At 40.2% G+C, this 19277-nt stretch overlaps 1 protein-coding gene across 12 annotated transcripts in view; it reads left to right on the forward strand.

Annotated features, from left to right (window-relative positions):
• Positions 1 to 19277, forward strand: part of PRPF4B (pre-mRNA processing factor 4B) — a 40951-nt gene that overhangs the window by 10913 nt on the left and 10761 nt on the right. For all 12 annotated transcript variants that reach the window (XR_003796659.1, XR_003796664.1, XR_003796663.1 and 9 more), the window contains exons 3-10: positions 409 to 585; positions 8895 to 9050; positions 10387 to 10468; positions 11780 to 11990; positions 15037 to 15110; positions 16334 to 16424; positions 17146 to 17293; positions 18998 to 19135. Coding sequence is in view for 2 of the 12 variants with exons in the window: in XM_029242455.1 (XP_029098288.1) it covers positions 409 to 585; positions 8895 to 9050; positions 10387 to 10468; positions 11780 to 11990; positions 15037 to 15110; positions 16334 to 16424; positions 17146 to 17293; positions 18998 to 19135 (1077 nt within the window). In the remaining 10 variants the exon portion in view is untranslated. The remainder of the gene's footprint in view (positions 1 to 408; positions 586 to 8894; positions 9051 to 10386; positions 10469 to 11779; positions 11991 to 15036; positions 15111 to 16333; positions 16425 to 17145; positions 17294 to 18997; positions 19136 to 19277) is intronic.

Raw genomic sequence — 19277 nt, forward strand, 5'->3', positions numbered from 1 at the left:
GGGGGGTTTTATTCTTAATTGATACGTTAAAAATAAGGCTCTTAATTGCAAAAATGTCAAAAATTTAAAAAGAAAACAGTATTCAAACCAAGGGAATGGAATGTTATTACTCACTTGGGCAAGTTTTATTTGTTTATCTGAAATTAAAATCAGTGGCTTTAACAATATGAATAATCTTTAATAATGCTTCAAATTGTGAGACCAGAGGAAATAGACCTTCTATTGTGTGTCTGCCGTAACACCAGATGTCACTGTGATCATCTGAATTTTTGTTATAAAACTTATTAATCTGTGTTTACTACCTTTAGGTTAATGTGCCCTTTCTTCAAGTGTTCTTTACATGCAGAAGAAATTCATTTATTCTGATTTGATTTATTCTTCTTTGAACTTGTATTTGGTCCCCTTAAGAACACGACCTCGAGATGACATCCTCAGTAGGCGGGAAAGGTCAAAAGATGCCAGCCCAATCAGTAGGTGGTCTCCAGCCCGAAGAAGAGCCAGTAGATCTCCTGTTAGGAGGAGGTCCCGCTCCCCCCTCAGACGGAGCCGATCTCCCAGAAGAAGAAGCCGGTCTCCTCGGAGAAGGTAAAGATACCCGTTTGATCCATCAGACTCTGACTGTTTTTGAAGCTCAGTTGGTAGGTTTTCTTAACAAGCAGTTTTCTCTGAAAAATTGTAGCTGTGACGCCATATAGTTTTCTATTACCAACATGTGATATTTCACACACACTGATTTTTCTTTAATAGAGTTTTCCTTCAAATTTATGTAAATCCGTGTTCATTAAAAACACAATCTTTTTTTTTTTTTAAGTAGGACATTTTTTTTCCTCTGTTTTAAAGAGAGATAAATACTAAATGAGCTAGGCTTATGATTTTTCTTTTAACTAGCAGGCTAGATCACAGTAATAAATAAGTATCCTGTCATTCCATAGTTGCAGCTCTGTATTTATTTTTCTGTGAACTTGTATTTGGTCCTCTTAAGAACACGACTTGGAGACGATGTCCTCAGTAGACGTGAAAGACTCTTTGGGTGAAGATCTCTTTTAACTCACAGCAGTAGAAACCAGTCTTTATGTATGTATCTTTGAATGTTTTTTGTTTTTTTTTTGCGGTATGTGGTCCTCTCACTGTTGTGGCCTCCTCTGTTGCGGAGCACAGGCTCCGGACGCGCAGGCTCAACAGCCATGGCTCACAGGCCCAGCTGCTCCACGGCATGTGGGATCTTCCCGGACTGGGGCACGAACCCGCGTCCCCTGCATCGGCAGGTGTACTTTCAACCACTGCGCCACCAGGGAAGCCCTCTTTGAATGTTTTTGTGTACTAGATTCTCAGAAGTGGAAATGCCTTGATAGTGTGTTTGTCTAAATTTTTTTAAGTTATTGCCATAAGTTTTGGTTTCATTAGTTTTTTTTAATACTGTTCCTCACACTTTTCTGTTCTGCCCAGTTTCATCACATTTCTTGCAGATGGACATGGTCGAGGTTAATGTAATCATTGTGATCGTATACATACCGTTCATTCCAGAGCAAGCAGTCGGTGGGAGAGGGGAAGAGAGGACTCTCATGCTCCCAGCCTTCTGGCTCCAAGCTGACGGTAGTTTGTGTAGGATTTGCTTCCCTTTTCCAGAGTCCCTTGTTCTTCTCTGACGTTGTGATTCCGTTTCCTGTATCCAGTTTCTTGCTTTACCTCCTTGTTTGCTAATGCATCTCCAATAGCTTTTTGAGGAAAGTGAACAGAAAGGACAATTTTGGGGAACTGTGTCTCTAAAAAATGCCTATTATTCTCATTGCTGATTTATCAAGGAATAGAATTCTAGTTTGAGATCATTTTCTAAAGAATTTTTAAATTGTTATTCCACTGATTTCTAGCTTCCCGTATTGCTATTCAGAAGTCCTCCTCTGATAAGTGGGCGTTTCTTACAGGACTTGCTTTTTTCTCTCTCTTTTTATAAGAAATGTCCTGTGTTCCGAAATTTCACTGTAATAATGCCTTGATGAGCAGCTCCTTCTTTTCCATTTATTTTGCGGGGCACTAGATAGGCCCTTTAAAGCAGGGAGATTATGGCTGCCTGCACTGGGAAATTTTCTCGTGTTTTTGTTTGCTTTCTCCCCCATTATTTTCTGGATTTTTTCCAATTAGACCTTATAAATTGTTACACTGACTTCCCCCTCTCTCATCTTTTTTTTTAAAAATTAATTTTATTTTATTTTTATACAGCAGGTTCTTATATGTCATTCCCAAACTCCACCACCACTGCCCCCCACCGCTTCCCCCCCTTGGTGTCCATACGTTTGTTCTCTACATATGTGTCTCTGTTTCTGCCCTGCAGACCAGTTCATCTGTACCATTTTTCTAGGTTCCACATATATGCGTTAGTATACGATATTTGTTTATCTCTTTCTGACTTACTTCACTCTGTATGACAGTCTCTAGATCCATCCACGTCTCTACAGATGACCCAATTTCATTCTTTTTTATGGCTGAGTAATATTTCCATTGTATATATGTACCACATCTTCTTTATCCATTCGTCTGTTGATGGACATTTAGGTTGCTTCCATGACCTGGCTATTATTGTAGGTACTGCTGCAATGAACATTGGGGTGCACGTGTCTTTTTGAATTATGGTTTTCTTGGGTATATACCCAGTAGCTGGGTCATATGGTAATTCTATTTTTAGTTTTTTAAGGAACCTCCATGCTGTTCTCCATAGTGATTGTATTAATTTACATGCCCACCAACAGTGCAAGAGGGTTCCCTTTTCTCCACACCCTCTCCAGCATTTGTTGTTTGTAGATTTTCTGATGATGCCCATTCTAACTGGTGTGAGGTGATACCTCATTGTAGTTTTGATTTGCATTTCTCTAATAATTAGTGATGTTGAGCAGCTCTTCATGTGCTTCTTGGCCATCTGTATGTCTTTGGAGAAATGTCTATTTAGGTCTTCTGCCCATTTTTGGATTGGGTTGTTTGTTTTTTTAGTATTGAGCTGCATGAGCTTTTTATATATTTTGGAGATTAATCCTTTGTTGATCAGTTTGCAAATATATTCTCCCATTCTGAGGGTTGTCTTTTTGTTTTGTTTATGGTTTCCTTTGCTGTGCAAAAGCCTTGAAGTTTCATTAGGTCCCATTTGTTTATTTTTGTTTTTATTCCCATTACTCTAGGAGGTGGATCAAAAAAGATCTTGCTGTGATTTATGTCAAAGAGTGTTTTGCTTATGTTTTCCTCTAAGAGTTTTATAGTGTCTGGTCTTACATTTAGGTCTCTAATCCATTTTGAGTTTATTTTTGTGTATGGTGTTAGGGAGTGTTCTAATTTCATTCTTTTACATGTAGCTGTCCAGTTTTCCCAGCACCACTTATTGAAGAGACTGTCTTTTCTCCATTGTATATCCTTGCCTCCTTTGCCATTGATTAGTTCACCATAGGTGTGTCGGTTTATCTCTGGGCTTTATATCCTGTTCCATTGATCTATATTTCTGTTTCTGTGCCAGTACCATATTGTCTTGATTACTGTAGCTTTGTAATATAGTCTGATTCCTCCACCTCTGTGTTTTTCCCTCAAGACTGCTTTGGCTATTCGGGGTCTTTTGTGTCTCCATACAGATTTTAAGATTTTTTGTTCTAGTTCTGTAAAAAGTGCCACTGGTAATTGATAGGGATTGCATTGAATCTCTAGATTGCTTTGGGTAATGTAGAAATTTTCGCAATATTGATTCTTCCACCCAAGAACGTGGTATATGTTTCCATCTGTTTGTGTCATCTTTGATTTCTTTCATCAGTGTCTTATAGTTTTCTGAGTACAGGTCTTTTATCTCCTTAGGTAGGTTTATTCCTAGGTATTTTATTCTTTTTGTTGCAATGGTGAATGGAATTGTTTCCTTAATTTCTCTTTCTGATATTTCGTTGTTAGTGTATAGGAATGCAAGAGATTTCGGTGCATTAATTTTGTATCCTGCAACTTTACCAAATTCATTGATTAGCTCTAGTAGTTTTCTGGTGGCATCTTTAGGATTATCTATGTATAGTATCATGTCATCTGCAGACAGTGACAATTTTACTTCTTCTTTTCCAATTTGTATTCCTTTTATTTCTTTTTCTTCTCTGATTGCTGTGGCTAGGACTTCCAAAACTATGTTGAATAATAGTGGTGAGAGTGGACATCCTTGACTTCTTCCTGATCTTAGAGGAAATGCTTTCAGTTTTTCACCATTGAGAATGATGTTTGCTGTGGGTTTGTCATATATGGCCTTTATTATGTTGAGGTTCGTTGCCCACTTTCTACAGAGTTTTTATCATAAATGGGTGTTGAACTTTGTCAAAAGCTTTTTCTGCATCTATTGAGATGATCATATGGTTTTTCTCCTTCAGTTTGTTAGTATGGTGTATCACATTGATTGATTTGCGTATATTGAAGAATCCTTTCATCCCTGGGGTAAATCCCACTTGATCACGATGTATGATCCTTTTAATGTGTTGTTGGATTCCCTTTGCTAATATTTTGTTGAGGATTTTTGCATCTGTATTCATCAGTGATATTGGTCTGTAATTTTCTTTTTTTGTAGTTCCTTTGTCTGGTTTCGGTATCAGGGTGATGGTGGCCTCATAGAACGAGTTTGGGAGTGTTCCTTCCTCTGCAGTTTTTTGTAAGAGTTTGAGAAGGATGGGTGTTAGCTCTTCTCTAAATGTTTGATAGAATTCACCTGTGAAGCCATCTGGTCCTGGACTTTTGTTTGTTGGAAGATTTTTAATCACAATTTCAATCTCATTGTGGTTGGTTTGTTCATATTTTCTATTTCTTCCTAGTTCATTCTTAGAAGGTTATACCTTTCTAAGAATTTGCCCATTTCTTCCAGGTTGTCCATTTTATTGGCATAGAGTTGCTTGTAGTAGTCTCTTATGATGCTTTGTATTTCTGTGATGTCCATTGTAACTTCTCCTTTTCATTTCTAATTTTATTGATTTGAGTCCTCTTCCTCTTTTTCTTGATGAGTCTGGCTAAAGGTTTATCAATTTTGTTTATCTTCTCAAAGAACCAGCTTTTAGTTTTATTGATCTTTGCTATTGTTTTCTTTGTTTCTATTTCATTTATTTCTCCTCTGATCTTTATGATTTCTTTCCTTCTACTAACTTTGGGTTTTGTTTGTTCTTCTTTCTCTAGTTCCTTTAGGTGCAAGGTTAGATTGTTTATTTGAGATTTTTCTTGTTTCTTGAGGTAGGCTTGTATTGCTATAAATTTCCCTCTTAGAACTGCTTTTGCTGCATCCCATAGGTTTTGGATCGTCGTGTTTTCATTGTCATTAGTCTCCAGGTATTGTTACATTTCCTCTTTGATTTCTTCAGTGATCTCTTGGTTATTTAGTAGCGTATTGCTTACCCTCCATGTGTTTGTGTTTTTTACGTTTTTTTCCCTGTAATTGATTTCTAATCTCATAGCATTGTGGTCGGAAATGATGCTTGTTGTGATTTCAATTTTCTTAAATTTACTGAGGTTTGATTTGTGACCCAAGTTTTGATCAGTCCTGGAGAATGTTCTGTGTGCACTTGAGAAGAAAGTGTAATCTGCTGTTTTGGGATGGAATGTCCTTTAAATATCAATTAAATCTATCTGGCCTCTTGTGTCATTTAAAGTTTGTGTTTCCTTATTAATTTTCTGTCTGGATGATCTGATTGGTGTAAGTGAGGTGTTTAAGTCCCCCACTATTGCGTTACTGTCAGTTTCCTCTTTTATAGCTATTAACAGTTGTCTTATGTATTGAGGTGCTGCTATGTTGGGTGCGTGAATATTTATAATTGTTTTCTCGGAGTGATCCCTTGACCATTATGTAGTGTCCTTCCTTGTCTCTTGTAACATTCTTTATTTTAAAGTCTGTTTTATCTGGTACAAGTGTTGCTACTCCAGCTTTCGTTTGATTCCATTTGCATAGAGTATCTTTTTCCATCCCCTCACTTTCAGTCTGTTTGTGTCCCTAGGTCTGAAGTGGGTCTCTTGTAGACAGCATATATATATGGGTCTTGTTTTTGTATCCATTCAGCAAGCCTGTGTCTTTTGGTGGGAGCATTTAATCCATTCACGTTTAAGGTAATTATCGATATTTGTCTTCCTATTGCCATTTTCTTAATTGTTATGGGTTTGTTTTTGTAGGTCCTTTTCTTCTCTTGTGTTTCCCACTTAGAGAAGTTCCTTTAGCATTTGTTGTAGGGCTGGTTTGATAGGCTGAATTCTCTTAGCTTTTGCTTGTCTGTAAAGCTTTTGATTTCTCCATCGAATCTGAATGAGATCTTTGCTGGGTAGAGTAATATTGGTCGTAGGTTCTTCCCTTTCACCACTTTGAATATATTTTGCTACTCCCTTCTGGCTTGTGGAGTTTCTGCTGAGAAATCAGCTGTTAACCTTATGGGAGTTCCCTTGTATGTTATTTGTCATTTTTCCCTTGTTGATTTCAATAATGTTTGTTTCTCCTTGGGTTTATCCTGCCTGGGACTCTGTGCTTCCTGGACTTGGGTGGCTATTTCTTTTCCCATGTTAGGGAAGTTTTTGACTATAACCTCTTCAGATATTTTCTTGGGTCATTTCTCTCTCTCTTCTCCTTCTGGGACCCCTATAATGCAAATGTTGTTGTGTTTAATGTTATCCCAGAGGTCTCTTAGGCTGTCTTCATTTCTTTTCATTCTTTTTTCTTTATTCTGTTCCACAGCAGTGAATTCCTCCATTCTGCCTTCCTTGTCACTTATCCGTTGTTCTGCCTCAGTTATTCTGCTATTGATTCCTTCTAGTGTATTTTTCATTTCTGTTATTGTATTGTTCATCTCTGTTTGTTTGTTCTTTAATTCTTCTAGGCCTTTGTTAAACATTTCTTGCATCTTCTCGATCTTTGCCTCCATTCTTTTTCCAACGTCCTGGATCATCTTCACTATCATTATTCGAAATTCTTTTTCTGGATGGTTGCCTATCTCTCCTTCATTTAGTTGTTCTTCTGGGGTTTTATCTTGTTCCTTCATCTGGTACGAAGTCTCTGCCTTTTCATTTTGTCTCTCTTTCTGTGAATGTGTTTCTCGCTCATCTTTTATGTTTGTCCTTTTGTTCTACTTTCAGTCTTGAGAAGCTTTCTCAATCTGCCTTCTTACCTTTCTGTTGATTTTGTTTTTCTCCCTTCTGCACACTCATAATTTTTTAAATTTCCAAGACCTTGTTGGCTGTTTTTTAATAACATTTTACTCTCATTTTATGGAAGTAGCATCTTTATGTCATAGATGATAATGAGTCCATTTTGTGGAGCATTTCTTCTCTGTAGTCTCTCCTCTTCCCTGTGTATTGTTTCTACCCAGATTTCTTTGGCTGCTTGTTTGCCTTTTCATTTGAGGACTTTCCTCCACCAGGTGGGTCCTCCCTTGCTGCCTATTCTGATTCATCTGCCTATCCTCTCCATGAGAGTAGGATCTTAGGTCTCTGACCAGGGATGGAACCTGGTCCCCCTGACGTGGAAGTACAGAGTCCTAACCACTGGACTGCCAGGAGAGTCGCAAATGATTATCGATTATTTATTTATTTATTTATTTATTTTTCTATTCTGGTTTAGGACGCTAAACGGAAGCTTTCTTCCATTCTGACAGCCTGGAGCTTGTGGATTGGTGGCGGATTAGCGTATCAGTGACTGTAGATCTTTCCTTTTGGGCTTGTGAGTTTTCCAGAATCTCCTCATCTGCTGGAGAGTAAGACATGGCCGCCAGTAGAGTTCCGGTCCTAAATAATGTGGGTCCCCCCTTAACCCTTCTTTTCCCAGTGCGGTGCCCTCCGGTACCGTGGGCCAGTTTTCACAACCACCACTACCTCTCTGTAAAGTGAATATTAAGTTTCCTGCGGTAGTGTGGGGAGGGGCGGCCGGTGGCATTCTCCACTGAGTCGGAAAGGGGAATATACCAAGTCAAGCTGTTCCTAAAGGATTTCAACCAATTCTCTTTAGCTTTTCCCTTGTATTCCATCCTTCAGAGGATACAGTATCTCCAGATCTTGAGACTTTCTGGGGCTTTGTGGCAGGCACCGACTTGTTTCTTATTTACTTTGTGTGTCCCTATTGGACTAAGATTTAGACTTGATCTGCTGCTGCTTTTCTGTCCACTTTGCATGTTTCAAGCTTTTATTGGTATCTGTTGTCACATCTCTTCACATTGCCTTTGACTGAAGGTTTTATTTTGTCATTGTTCCTTTTAATGTTGTTTTAGTAAGTTTTCAGAAGAAATCTGAGATAAACATGGTCAGATGTGACATGAACATAGTTTATCAGCCCTTTGTAGACTCACAGCCTTCTCTGTTGGGAGTCCCACAGCACTTTCTCACACAGACTTCCACCTTCATACTTGAACTCTGAAGTCACTTTCTATTTAGTTAACAGGGCATTTATAACAATGTCTGAAGGCCATATTAATTAGACTTACAATTTCTGTCACCTTTGTCTTTCCCGTACTTTATTCAGCAATGATCTTTTTAAAAATCAAGTTTATCGAGATATATTATTTACATAAAGTAAAATTCACCTTTTTTGTTGTAAAGTTGTGAGTTTCGACAGATGTGTGGTTGCACAGCTGCCATCATCGAGGTACAGAGCCCCGACAGTTCCCTCGCGCCCCTTTGTAGTTGATAAGAAGAGTAGCTGTGGTTTAGTTGTTGTCAGTTAGGCTGGGTATCCATATCTTATTGATGGTGTGTTAATTTTGTTTAAAAATTTTAACTGTTTTTAAAGACTTGACTTTTAGAACGCTTTTGGATTCACAACAGAGCTGAGCTTTTGAAAGGTACAGAGAGTCCCTGTACTACCCCTACGCCCAGCAAACTCACAGCCTTCTCAACTTTAATTGACCTTTAAAGTATGTCTTCTTCTTCTCCTCAAACAGGGACAGAGGTCGAAGGAGCAGATCACGCCTGAGAAGGCGGTCTCGGTCACGGGGTGGTCGTAGACGTAGGAGCAGAAGCAAAGTAAAGGAAGATAAATTTAAAGGAAGTCTTTCTGAAGGAATGAAAGTTGAGCAGGAATCTTCATCTGATGATAAGTAAGAACGGAACTTTCCTTTAATTTCCTTTTTCCAAATCAGAGAAACACTGTTTGACTTGGAAATCTTTAATTTCCTTCTGAATATTTTAAGCAAATACATTAATTTGACCCTGAATTTAAGTTCATCTTCTGTGCAGGTTTTATAGGTTATGTGACAGAGGTCATGGTTGTCTGAATTTGGGTTTGGCTGGGGTGAATATGGGCCGTCACTTTATCACGAGCCTTTCCTTCTATATTTTCATTAGGAACCATAGAGGTATCCTGCCAATCTCAGTTACCAGTTTTGGTGGGGGGATTTTTTTTTACTAAGTTTAGACTTTGCATTTTGTGTAAACGATACACACTTGCTATGCCTGTTACAGTGTTGAAAATGCAGAAATATTCAGTGCCTAATAAAATAGTGGGGACATTTTTTTAAATGCAAACTTCGTTGTCTAAATGGCACATCTCAAAAATAAGTGAGATGAATTTAGAGCAGTGGTTCTCAGCGCGGGGAGATTTGCCTCCCTGGCATGTTTTGGCAATGTCTGAAGACCTGTTTAGTTGTCATCTAGTAGCGGGAGGCCAGGGACACTGTTCTGCATCCTCCGGTGCATAGGATATGCCCCACCGCACAGAACCGTCCTAGTGTTAGCAGCGCTTGAGCTGAGGAGCCCTGGTTGGAGCTGGGAGAGAAGAGGGCTGAGAGGAGGGAAAGTGTCCTGCGCAGACCTGGTACCTTCCAAGTGCAGGTCGCTTACACCTCTGCAGTGAACACCCAGCAGGTCGTAGAAAGGGCTGCGCTAGGAGCGATCGTGAAGAGTGTGGGGTTCTTGGGGGACCATCTGAACCGCTCGGGGCAGTGTTTGCAGGGAGAGCCACTTTCCCTTCAGATTGTGTGCAAATGTCTACCTGTGCATTTTGGGTGGGGAAAGGATCTATAGCTCTCAAAGGCTTCTGTGACCCAGAAAAGGTAGCAGTTTACTTGTGTATCCCAGCCCCCCTCTTGTTGTATAGGTGTGGAAACGAGGGCTGCGGAGATGAAATGACTTTACTACAAGGCACAGCTAGTGATGACTTTTAAACTTAGGCATCTTTCTTTTGTTCCCAGTCTTTGTGCTATGATACAGGTGAGGAGAAAAATGAGACGTAGAAGGTTAAGTTACTTGCCAGGATTCCAAACCAGGACAGTTCGAAAGCAAGGATAGAGTGGGGTGGCTTAAGATTTTTCCTCAATGTACTGATGACCTACATTTTCCAGCTTTTATTTTTTTAAATGTATAAACGTAATGCTTTTGGAGTCTCTAAGTATGTTTGAAGTTAATTACACTGATGTATGTGTAATTTTTTCTAAGCCTTGAAGACTTCGATGTTGAGGAGGAAGATGAAGAAGCCTTGATAGAACAGAGAAGAATACAAAGGCAGGCCATTGTTCAGGTGCGTGGTTTCAGGAACATGTTGATCAACACTCCTTCACCACTATTGTAACAAAATTAAGGATTTTTACTTTGACAATGCAGTGACAGTAGTAGCAATTGAATAGGTCTTGAAAGGAAGGTGGTTCCTTAATAAAATTGAAACAGTTAATCTTTTTTGTTATACATGGGATTCTGTTATAAACCTCTTTTATAAGACAAAATTTGGAGTTTGCTTTCTTTTTTTTCTTTAAGTTGATGAACAAGAAAACCCTCATAAGTGAGTATAAATTGGAGGAATTTCCTTTAGCTCAAACTTATAAATAGCCTGTTAATATGTGGGAAAGACTTTTTAATGCCTAATAAAATGGCACGTTTTCTAGTGCAGATGTGAACGTTTAAATGGAACATCTCAATAATTGTAAGACTCCTTGAGAGCCGAGCGATGCAGGGATTGGGTGGGAAAGGGTGTCAAACTCAGGCCTGATGGTAAGGTGAGCTGCCTGGGAAGGCTGCCGGTTCTCCCTGCCATCCTGAGATGAGGCCTGGCTACTCCAGCCTTGGAGGACGGTGGTCCCTGTAAAGCGCCTTCTCTCACCATCATGTGATGGGGGTGAGTGATGGAGCTGAGAGGAAGAATTCTGGAACATATGAAACATACTTGGGTGCTGTTAGGAGGACAGCAGACAAGGAAAGGACAGTCGTAGCAGCTTGTGTAAACAGAGAGAGCAACCACAGCATTTCAGAGTGAGGGAAAGAATTTGAATCACCTGAGTACATAGGGCATAACTAGAATTCCAGAGGAAACTTACCTTTGTGGGGCACTGATGAAACTGTTATTAAACTGATATCCCTAAAGACTTGGTTGAATCTTTTTTTGTTCTTACCCAGGTCCACAATCCCTTATCTCCAACCTTTGGGGCCAGATGTGCTTCAGAACTCAGAAATATGTGAATGTTAGAAAGGTAATATGGTGCATATATGTGTATCCCTTTGCCCCGTCAGTGGGGTCTAGCACGGCACCCCATTACCAGCCACTAGGAGAGTTTTGCAGTGCGTGAGGTGCATCATGTTCACACTGGGCAGGGCGAGACTGTTCAGGACGCCACATCTCTGCAGCACAGATTTCGCCACCTAATGAACGTGCACCAGACATAGCAACGCTTTCAGAGTTTTGTGGATTTGGAATTATATATAAGGGATTGTGGATCTAATTCAGCTAAGACTTCAATACCTTTAAAACTTTTTTAGCATTACTTGACACTTAACTCTTCAGTTCAGGCCCTCTTAGCACCAGATGTTGCGACAGTAACACTCTGTGTCGTTACCGCAGAAATACAAATACCTTGCTGAGGACAGCAACATGTCCGCGCCGTCTGAGCCCAGCAGCCCCCAGAGCAGCACCCGTACCCGCTCTCCCTCCCCGGAGGACGTCCTGGAACGCGTCGCTGCCGACGTCAAGGAGTATGAACGGGAGAACGTTGATACGTTTGAGGCCTCAGTCAAGGCCAAGCATAATCTCATGACAGTCGAACAGAATAATGGTGAGTCAGTTACAGTTTTGTTTCAGCCATGCTTTTCTCTGAATTTGCAGCCCTGTTACTTCCTAAGGAGGGAGGTTATTTGGGGATGGGGGTGGGATGGGGGACAAGGAATGCTGCTTCTGCAACAAACTGCAGAGGACGGCAGGGCCCTGGGCGCCTCAGTGACTGCTCCCTGTGAGCAAGCGTGACCTGAGTGTCGCCCTGAACCCCACGTGCGTGCTCACCGCCTTCGCTTTGGCTTGCTAGGCTATTTTCAGGCAAATCCCAGCCATGATTTGATTTCATCTGGGAATACTTCAGTTTGTATCTGCTAGATAAGGACCTTTTAAAAAACATTACTTACACTTGATAAAGTTGATAATTTTTAAATATCTGATGTCTAAAGTTGGTTGGTTTGAGTCAAAATCCAAATAAGATACACATTATGTTTGGGGTATACATCTCTGAAGTCTGTTTTTTAATAGTTTTCTCATTGTGGTGTGGTCTGTCCCCTGCCCCCCGACGCCCCCCTTTACTTGTGAAGGTGCTAGGGCCTGTGTCCTGTGAACTTTCCTACTCTGATTTTGTCTGGCCACGTTCTTGTGTCATTTATTTCCTCTCTCCTCCGTATTTCTTGAAAACTAGTAGTTAGTGTTAGAGACTTGAATAGGTGTCGATTTAACTTTTTTTGACAGGAATGCTTCATTAACTGGCGGTATGTACTTTTATATCACATCTGGTGGCACGTAGGTGTGGTGTGGCTGTCCCTGTTTTTATTGGCACTGAGGTTGTGTGTTTAGGTAAGAGATTCCACTGAAGTTTCTGTTCAGCTGTTTGCCTCACGCTTTTAGCAGCCATTGATGGTTCCTACTTAGATCCATTATTTCATCGGGGGTGGCAGGGTTTCCAAAGTGGTGATTTTTAAAATCTCTATCATTCCTTTTGAATTATTAGCTCTAATTCTGTAAAAGAAGAGGTTTCCATTCTTTGGTTACCCCAAAATATAGTTCGTACAGGAAAGGCAGGTTAAATGCTCGATTGTTTTCGCTTATTGACCAGTTTTTAGCATAGCGTAGAGTTGGTGCCCCAGCGCCCTCCAGAGGTGAGCAGTGAGGTTTTGGTTATTTTGTTGGGTTTTACTATTTGCTGTCATTATGCTCTTGTGTTTGGATCCACTGCTGCCATTTTCTTTTTGAAGCTTAGATTGTTCTCTCTTCACACGAGGAGGGAGCCCCTTTTAAATGGGTTTCTGGTGTCTTTTTGAGGCAAACCCTGCAGTATTTATTTAACATGGCTGTTTTACTTTCTGGGACAGGGGCTTTCTGTAAAATATCCAATATTTTAGGCTTTTGTAATTATTTTAGACTTTTTTCTCTGTTCCAACTACTGAGCTCTGCTCTCGTGGTGCAGAGCGGCTGGGCCAGCACAGATGGATGAGCATGGCCACGTTCCCAAAACACTTGATGGACTGAAGTTCACGAGGTGTTCACGTGTCAGGGCCATACAGGAACAAGCAAGGGGCCAAATTCGGCCCAGTCTGTAGTTTGCTGACTCCTGTTACAAGGCAGTAAGACATCATAGGCTCACCTTGTGTGTATCTTTCCCCAGAGCAGAATCAGTTATTATTCCAGGGATCCTTGGTTCCACTTAGTAGGAAATGCCACTTGGAGACTACAGGGCACTTAGGGATGCCCATTATTGGTGGGCCTTTTCAGTGGACCAAACTAGGAAAATACATACGTTTTTGGAAAGGAGGAGTTCATACTGATTTGCCAATTCAAATTCGAGATTACAGGGTTTTTATTAACTTTCTTGACTTTGTATTTCTCTCTTTTACAGTAGAAAAACTTGGTTCCTAATAAACACAGGTACTTAGGTTATTTTGAAACTTTCATATGCAGAGTTAACGCTGCGATTGTCAGTATTAAATGTACTGAATGCAGTTTGAAAATGTAATGGTTTTGTCCTTAGGATATATTTCAAGATGTATACAAACCTGTGTTGTTTTAAAGTTTTTTGAAATAGTTCTCCTCTGTACGGTTATACCACCAGTTTGATTTGGTTTAGGCTTATTTTCATTTGCTTTTGATTTTTAGGAATATTTTGAGTGTTTAAAAAATCACTAAAACATCTTTCATATATGCATGTGTTTATATTCTGTCTACACATGCACACAAAGTATTATACACACTCATCTGTATGAAATGACCTTCATTCCTTTGTACAGCTGCATATCACTCCAGTGTGATGAGTGCACCGTAGTTGATTCAGTTAGTCTTCTAACGGTAGATGTTTGGCTCTTGATTGGAGCATTAATGATAATAGCGTTGTGCGTTGAATCGTTTTTTTCTGCTTGTTACTGTGTCTTTGGAATGGTTTCATAGAAGTGGGATTTCTGGGTCTGAATGAATATGTCATTTTGCTATATACTTCCAGATTCCCCTCTGTAAAGGTTATACAGTTTTGCCATCCCACAAGCCATGTCTGAGGGCTTTTTATCCGGGGCCTTGTTAACAGAATGTTGTCATACTTTTAGATTTTTAGCCAGTCTCATGGGATGGTATTTCATTGTGATTTTAATTTGCGTTTGAGTTGGGCGTTTGAGATCGGGCATGTGTTCGTATGATTAAAGCTGTTGCATTCTTTTTTTCCTTACATTTATTTTTTTGCCCAGTGTTTTAATGGGGTCATTAGGCGTTTTAGGAGAGAAATACGTAGATCTGTATTCATAGTGCGGGGTGCTAACCTTCTGAGAGAAATTGCAGTTTAGAGAGGAGCGTCCCTTGTAATACCTAATCGTTGCTTAGTTATTAGCACATTAATTCAACGTTAGTGGAAGGACCGCTATTAGGTCTTTCGACTTTCTGAAGTGCACGCTCAGTAAAAAGTGGATAGCTGTGTACGTCTTAGTGTCACAAGGTGACTGGAAGCTGGATATTGGTGAAAAACGGATGTGCAAGAGGAAAAAGAAGTTAGAATTGCTGTTAGTGATTTTCCATTGATACATTATTTGTGTTTCAATTTGTATCTCTTCACTTTTCAAATATTAATGCTAATTTCCATTAAGGGTCATCTCAGAAGAAGCTGTTGGCGCCCGACATGTTCACAGAATCTGATGATATGTTTGCTGCGTATTTTGACGTGAGTAATTTTAAGTCATAAAAACACAACTGTTAATCAGAAAAGGGTATATCACAAATATGTGTTTCAGTGGTATATACATATATAGAGAGAGAAGGATAAAGCAAATTAATGCTAACATTTGGACAGTCTGGGTGAAGTGTATCTAGAATCTCTTTATACTAGTTTGGCAACTTTTCTCTGTCTGAAATTAAATCAAATTTTAAAACAAGTACAGCAGAACAATCTGAGGGCTTCATAAAAGTTAAATAGCAAATGACTTAAATGTGTAGTTATTTTCTTTTTAAACAACTTGCTTCTTGGATTTACAAGCCTCTGTGTATGTGTGCTGTAGTTAGGGGAGACCAGGTGATGTCAGTAATTTTCAGGCCTAGAGTCCACTTTGGGCCTCTGCATTGTAGGCGATTGGGAACTTAAGGATTTGGAGCCTAATAGAAGTCATGGAAGAGTTGGAAATGTTATAAGGAGTGGGTTGAGAAATTTTGTACCGTTAGCCACTTTATCAGTGGTTTTTCTTGAGAAGATTTTCTTGAAAAATGGTCTCAAAAGTAGCAGACCATTTCCATCATAAATTTAAAAGAACGTGAGAAATACAGAGGCTTTGGTGAAGGGAGGTGGGAGAGATAAACATGTAACAGGGAGATTAAAAATGGACTAGGATAAAGCAGTGATGTCCAGGACCCTGAAGACACCGGTGATTGGCTTAAGTAACGTGTCCCGTGTGTGGTGTGCTGCCACAGGAGCACGCAAAAAAGATGGGTTAAGAAAGCGTGAGATGATTTTGAGCCAGTTAAAGTATTGGCACCCATCATCCACCTGGATGATGTTGAAGGGCTTTCTGGGTGTCATGGAGAGTGATGTGACTGACGTGTAGTGAAGACACTTCAGAAGTACCAGATATTCTTAAACTCATCTTCTGACACAGCCAGTGACATTTCATCCATAGACGGGAGGAGACAGGGAGGGGGTGTTGCGTGACTAGGGCAGTAAAAGAAATGTGAAGATAACTTGTTACTTTTTTTCTTGAGCATTATTGTGATTCAAGAGACTTAGATAATCATGTTTCTGCTGTGTTGCATTTACACAAGTCATAGAGTTCATTTAAGTTGGCATAAAATGTTATCAAATTTTAGCTGGTTCTACCTGTTTTTCTTTTAAAGGAAGTGCTTTAAATGTCTGCCCGTTTGGTGGCTAAATAGCTCACGTTGCTGCCTTAATTTCAGAGTGCACGTCTGCGGGCTGCTGGCATTGGAAAAGATTTCAAAGAGAATCCCAACCTCAGGGACAACTGGACTGATGCAGAAGGCTATTATCGTAAGTTCACAGTTTTTGGTTTCTGTTTCTTTAACTTTTTATTTTCTATTGGAGTGTAGTTGTTAACCATGTGATAGTTTCAGGTGTATGGCGGAGTGACTCAGTTATACATGTATCTATCCTTTTTCAATACAGTTCTTATTAATTTTAGAGTTCACTGTAACATCTTGTAAAAGTGCGTGGCCTAATGCCTTCACACTTGGGAGGACTCTGAAAGTCACATCCCAGTGCCGTCACTTCAAAAGTGTGGCACGTCTAGCAGCTTCATGAACCCATGTTACAGCCCAGAAGCATCACAAATTGAAGTGAGCTGAAGACTTGATGTGCAGCTTAAATCTGTTCAGAGTTATTTTCAGCCATGAGATCATCCTCCAGAGGGAAGGGGTGCCAGCCACGCAGACTGCAGCTGGAGACCCTGCAGTGAGCACAGTTCTTCCTTCCTCGGCGTTAGGACCGTCAGCAGTTGCTAGGAGAGCAGAAAGTCTTCCTGCAGCGGTTGGCAGCCGGCAGCTTTAACCGCATTACGCAAGAGGGTCACGACGGGGGCGAGGCCTTGAGTCTCCATGGTGTCCAGGAAGCCAAGCACGCAGCAGAGATTTGACACAGTTTTTAAGTGACTGCACTGTGTATCCTACTTTTCGACTTTTCTGATGTGTAGCTCACAGTTTTGTGCAGTAGTCTATTATGGTCAGAATTCTAATCTTTTAGCTTACCTTTTCAGGTGTGAACATAGGTGAAGTCCTGGATAAGCGTTATAACGTGTATGGCTACACGGGTCAAGGCGTGTTCAGTAACGTGGTCCGAGCCAGGGATAATGCGAGGGCCAACCAGGAGGTGGCCGTGAAGATCATTCGGAACAACGAGCTCATGTAAGTTCAGGACACAGAACAAAACCTTCACGGACACCTTCACGGGTGTTCACAAGTAAGCCTGTTTTTACATAGTGACCGCAGTCTGTGTAGGACAGGTATTGGGCTTATAAAACGACAGAGCAGCTCTGGGCATTTAGTTGACAGTCACGTGTTGCTCTGTGAGAAGCACTCGAGCCGTAGGCTGATTGTATTTAATTCATTTCGGTGCATTTCAGCACTTGCTTTGTGCACTGATGTCAGCTCAGACTCCCTCCGTCTACCGCTTGCCTTACGACCATCCTTTGCTGTGAATAGCTTAAGCTCAAGACGAAAGGTGAGAAATCAAAAGGTCAGATTGATCAGGTGTCACTGAGCATATGGTGGCCTGCAAAAGGCGTAAAATCAGATCGTTCTGGGAATTATCTGTATCTTTGTCTGTCACCTCCTCTCTTCATGAGCAAGGAGGTGATGGCCGTACCCGTGTGCTTTAATGCACAATCTATGCCACACACTGAGCTGGCATTAAAGTCAACTTGGCGCTGGTTTGGAAACGCAAGAAAGAAGTGTTTAGGTTTATACTGAAGTCTTAGGTTGCCTAGGCTTAGAAAGTTTGTTTGATGGAAGTCTCCAACTTCCGTATTATAGACACTAATTTTAAACAGTAGCCTATTGACAAATTATAACTAGAATTTCAGAGGATAATATTTACATCAAGACATCTTGAGATAAAATGTGCAAGATTGATTTCCGTTCAAGCAAGGTGGGTTTATTCCTCTATGTTTCTGTTTTGTTCATTGATTATTGTGGAAATTAACTCCATGAAAACAATATTTGGCTAAGAGTAAAGTATTGTGTGAATGACATAGAGACTTGTGTTCCTCAACAGTTCTATTATTAGTACTTAAAAAAAAAAACAGACTAAACACATCACCAAATAAATCCATATTATTTAGTTTTCCTAAATTCTTTTTTTTTTTAATTGGGATATAGTTGCTTTACAGTGCTGTGTTAGTTTCTACCGTACAGCGAAGTGGAGTTCCCTGTGCTATACAGCAGGTTCTTATTAGTTATCTGTTTTATACATAGTAGGGCATATATGTCAATACCAATCGCCCAATTCATCCCACCCCACACACCCACCCTGGCTCTCCCCCCGGGTGTCCATACGTTTGTTCTCAATGTCTATTTCTGCCTTGCAAACCGGTTCATCTGTACCATTTTTCTAGATTCCACGTGTATGCGTTAACATATGATATTTGTTTTTCTCTTTCTGACTTTTTTCCCTCTGTATGACAGTCTCTGGGTTCATCCACGTCTCTACAAATAACTCCATTTCGTTTCTTTTTATGGCTGAGTAATGCTCTATTGTATTTATGTGCCACATCTTCTGTATCCATTCATCTGTCACTGGACATTTAGGTTGCTTCCATGACCTAGCTATTGTACATAGAGCTGCAGTGAACATTGGGGTGCATGTGTCCTTTTGAATTATGCTCTTCTCAGGGTATATGCCCAGTAGTGGGATTGCTGGGTCATATGGTAGGTTCTATTTTTAAAGGAACCTCCATACTGCTCTCCGTAGTGGCTGTATCAATTTACATTCCCACCAACAGTGCAAGAGGGTTCCCTTTCCTCCACACCCTCTCCAGCATTTATTGTTTGCATAGTTTTCCTAAATTCTTGATGTATCCAATTTTGACCTAATTTTCTTTTTCATTTCAGGCAAAAAACTGGTTTAAAAGAACTAGAATTCTTGAAAAAATTGAACGATGCTGATCCTGATGACAAATTTCATTGTTTGCGACTCTTCAGACACTTTTATCACAAACAGCATCTCTGCCTCGTGTTTGAGCCTCTGAGGTACAAGTGTCAAAACCTGTACATTACCCTGAAAACTCAGCTTCTTCACCTTTGCCAACCTCAGTTCAGATAAATGCCATGATAAATGTTCTGGGTATTTGATGTGTTTTTTTCCGTTGGCTCTGGGTTTTGTTTTTTAACT

Source organism: Monodon monoceros, unplaced genomic scaffold, assembly GCF_005190385.1.
Source record: "Monodon monoceros isolate NGI ecotype Baffin Bay Population unplaced genomic scaffold, NGI_Narwhal_1 Super_Scaffold_3, whole genome shotgun sequence".
NCBI classification, from domain to species: Eukaryota; Metazoa; Chordata; class Mammalia; order Artiodactyla; family Monodontidae; genus Monodon; species Monodon monoceros.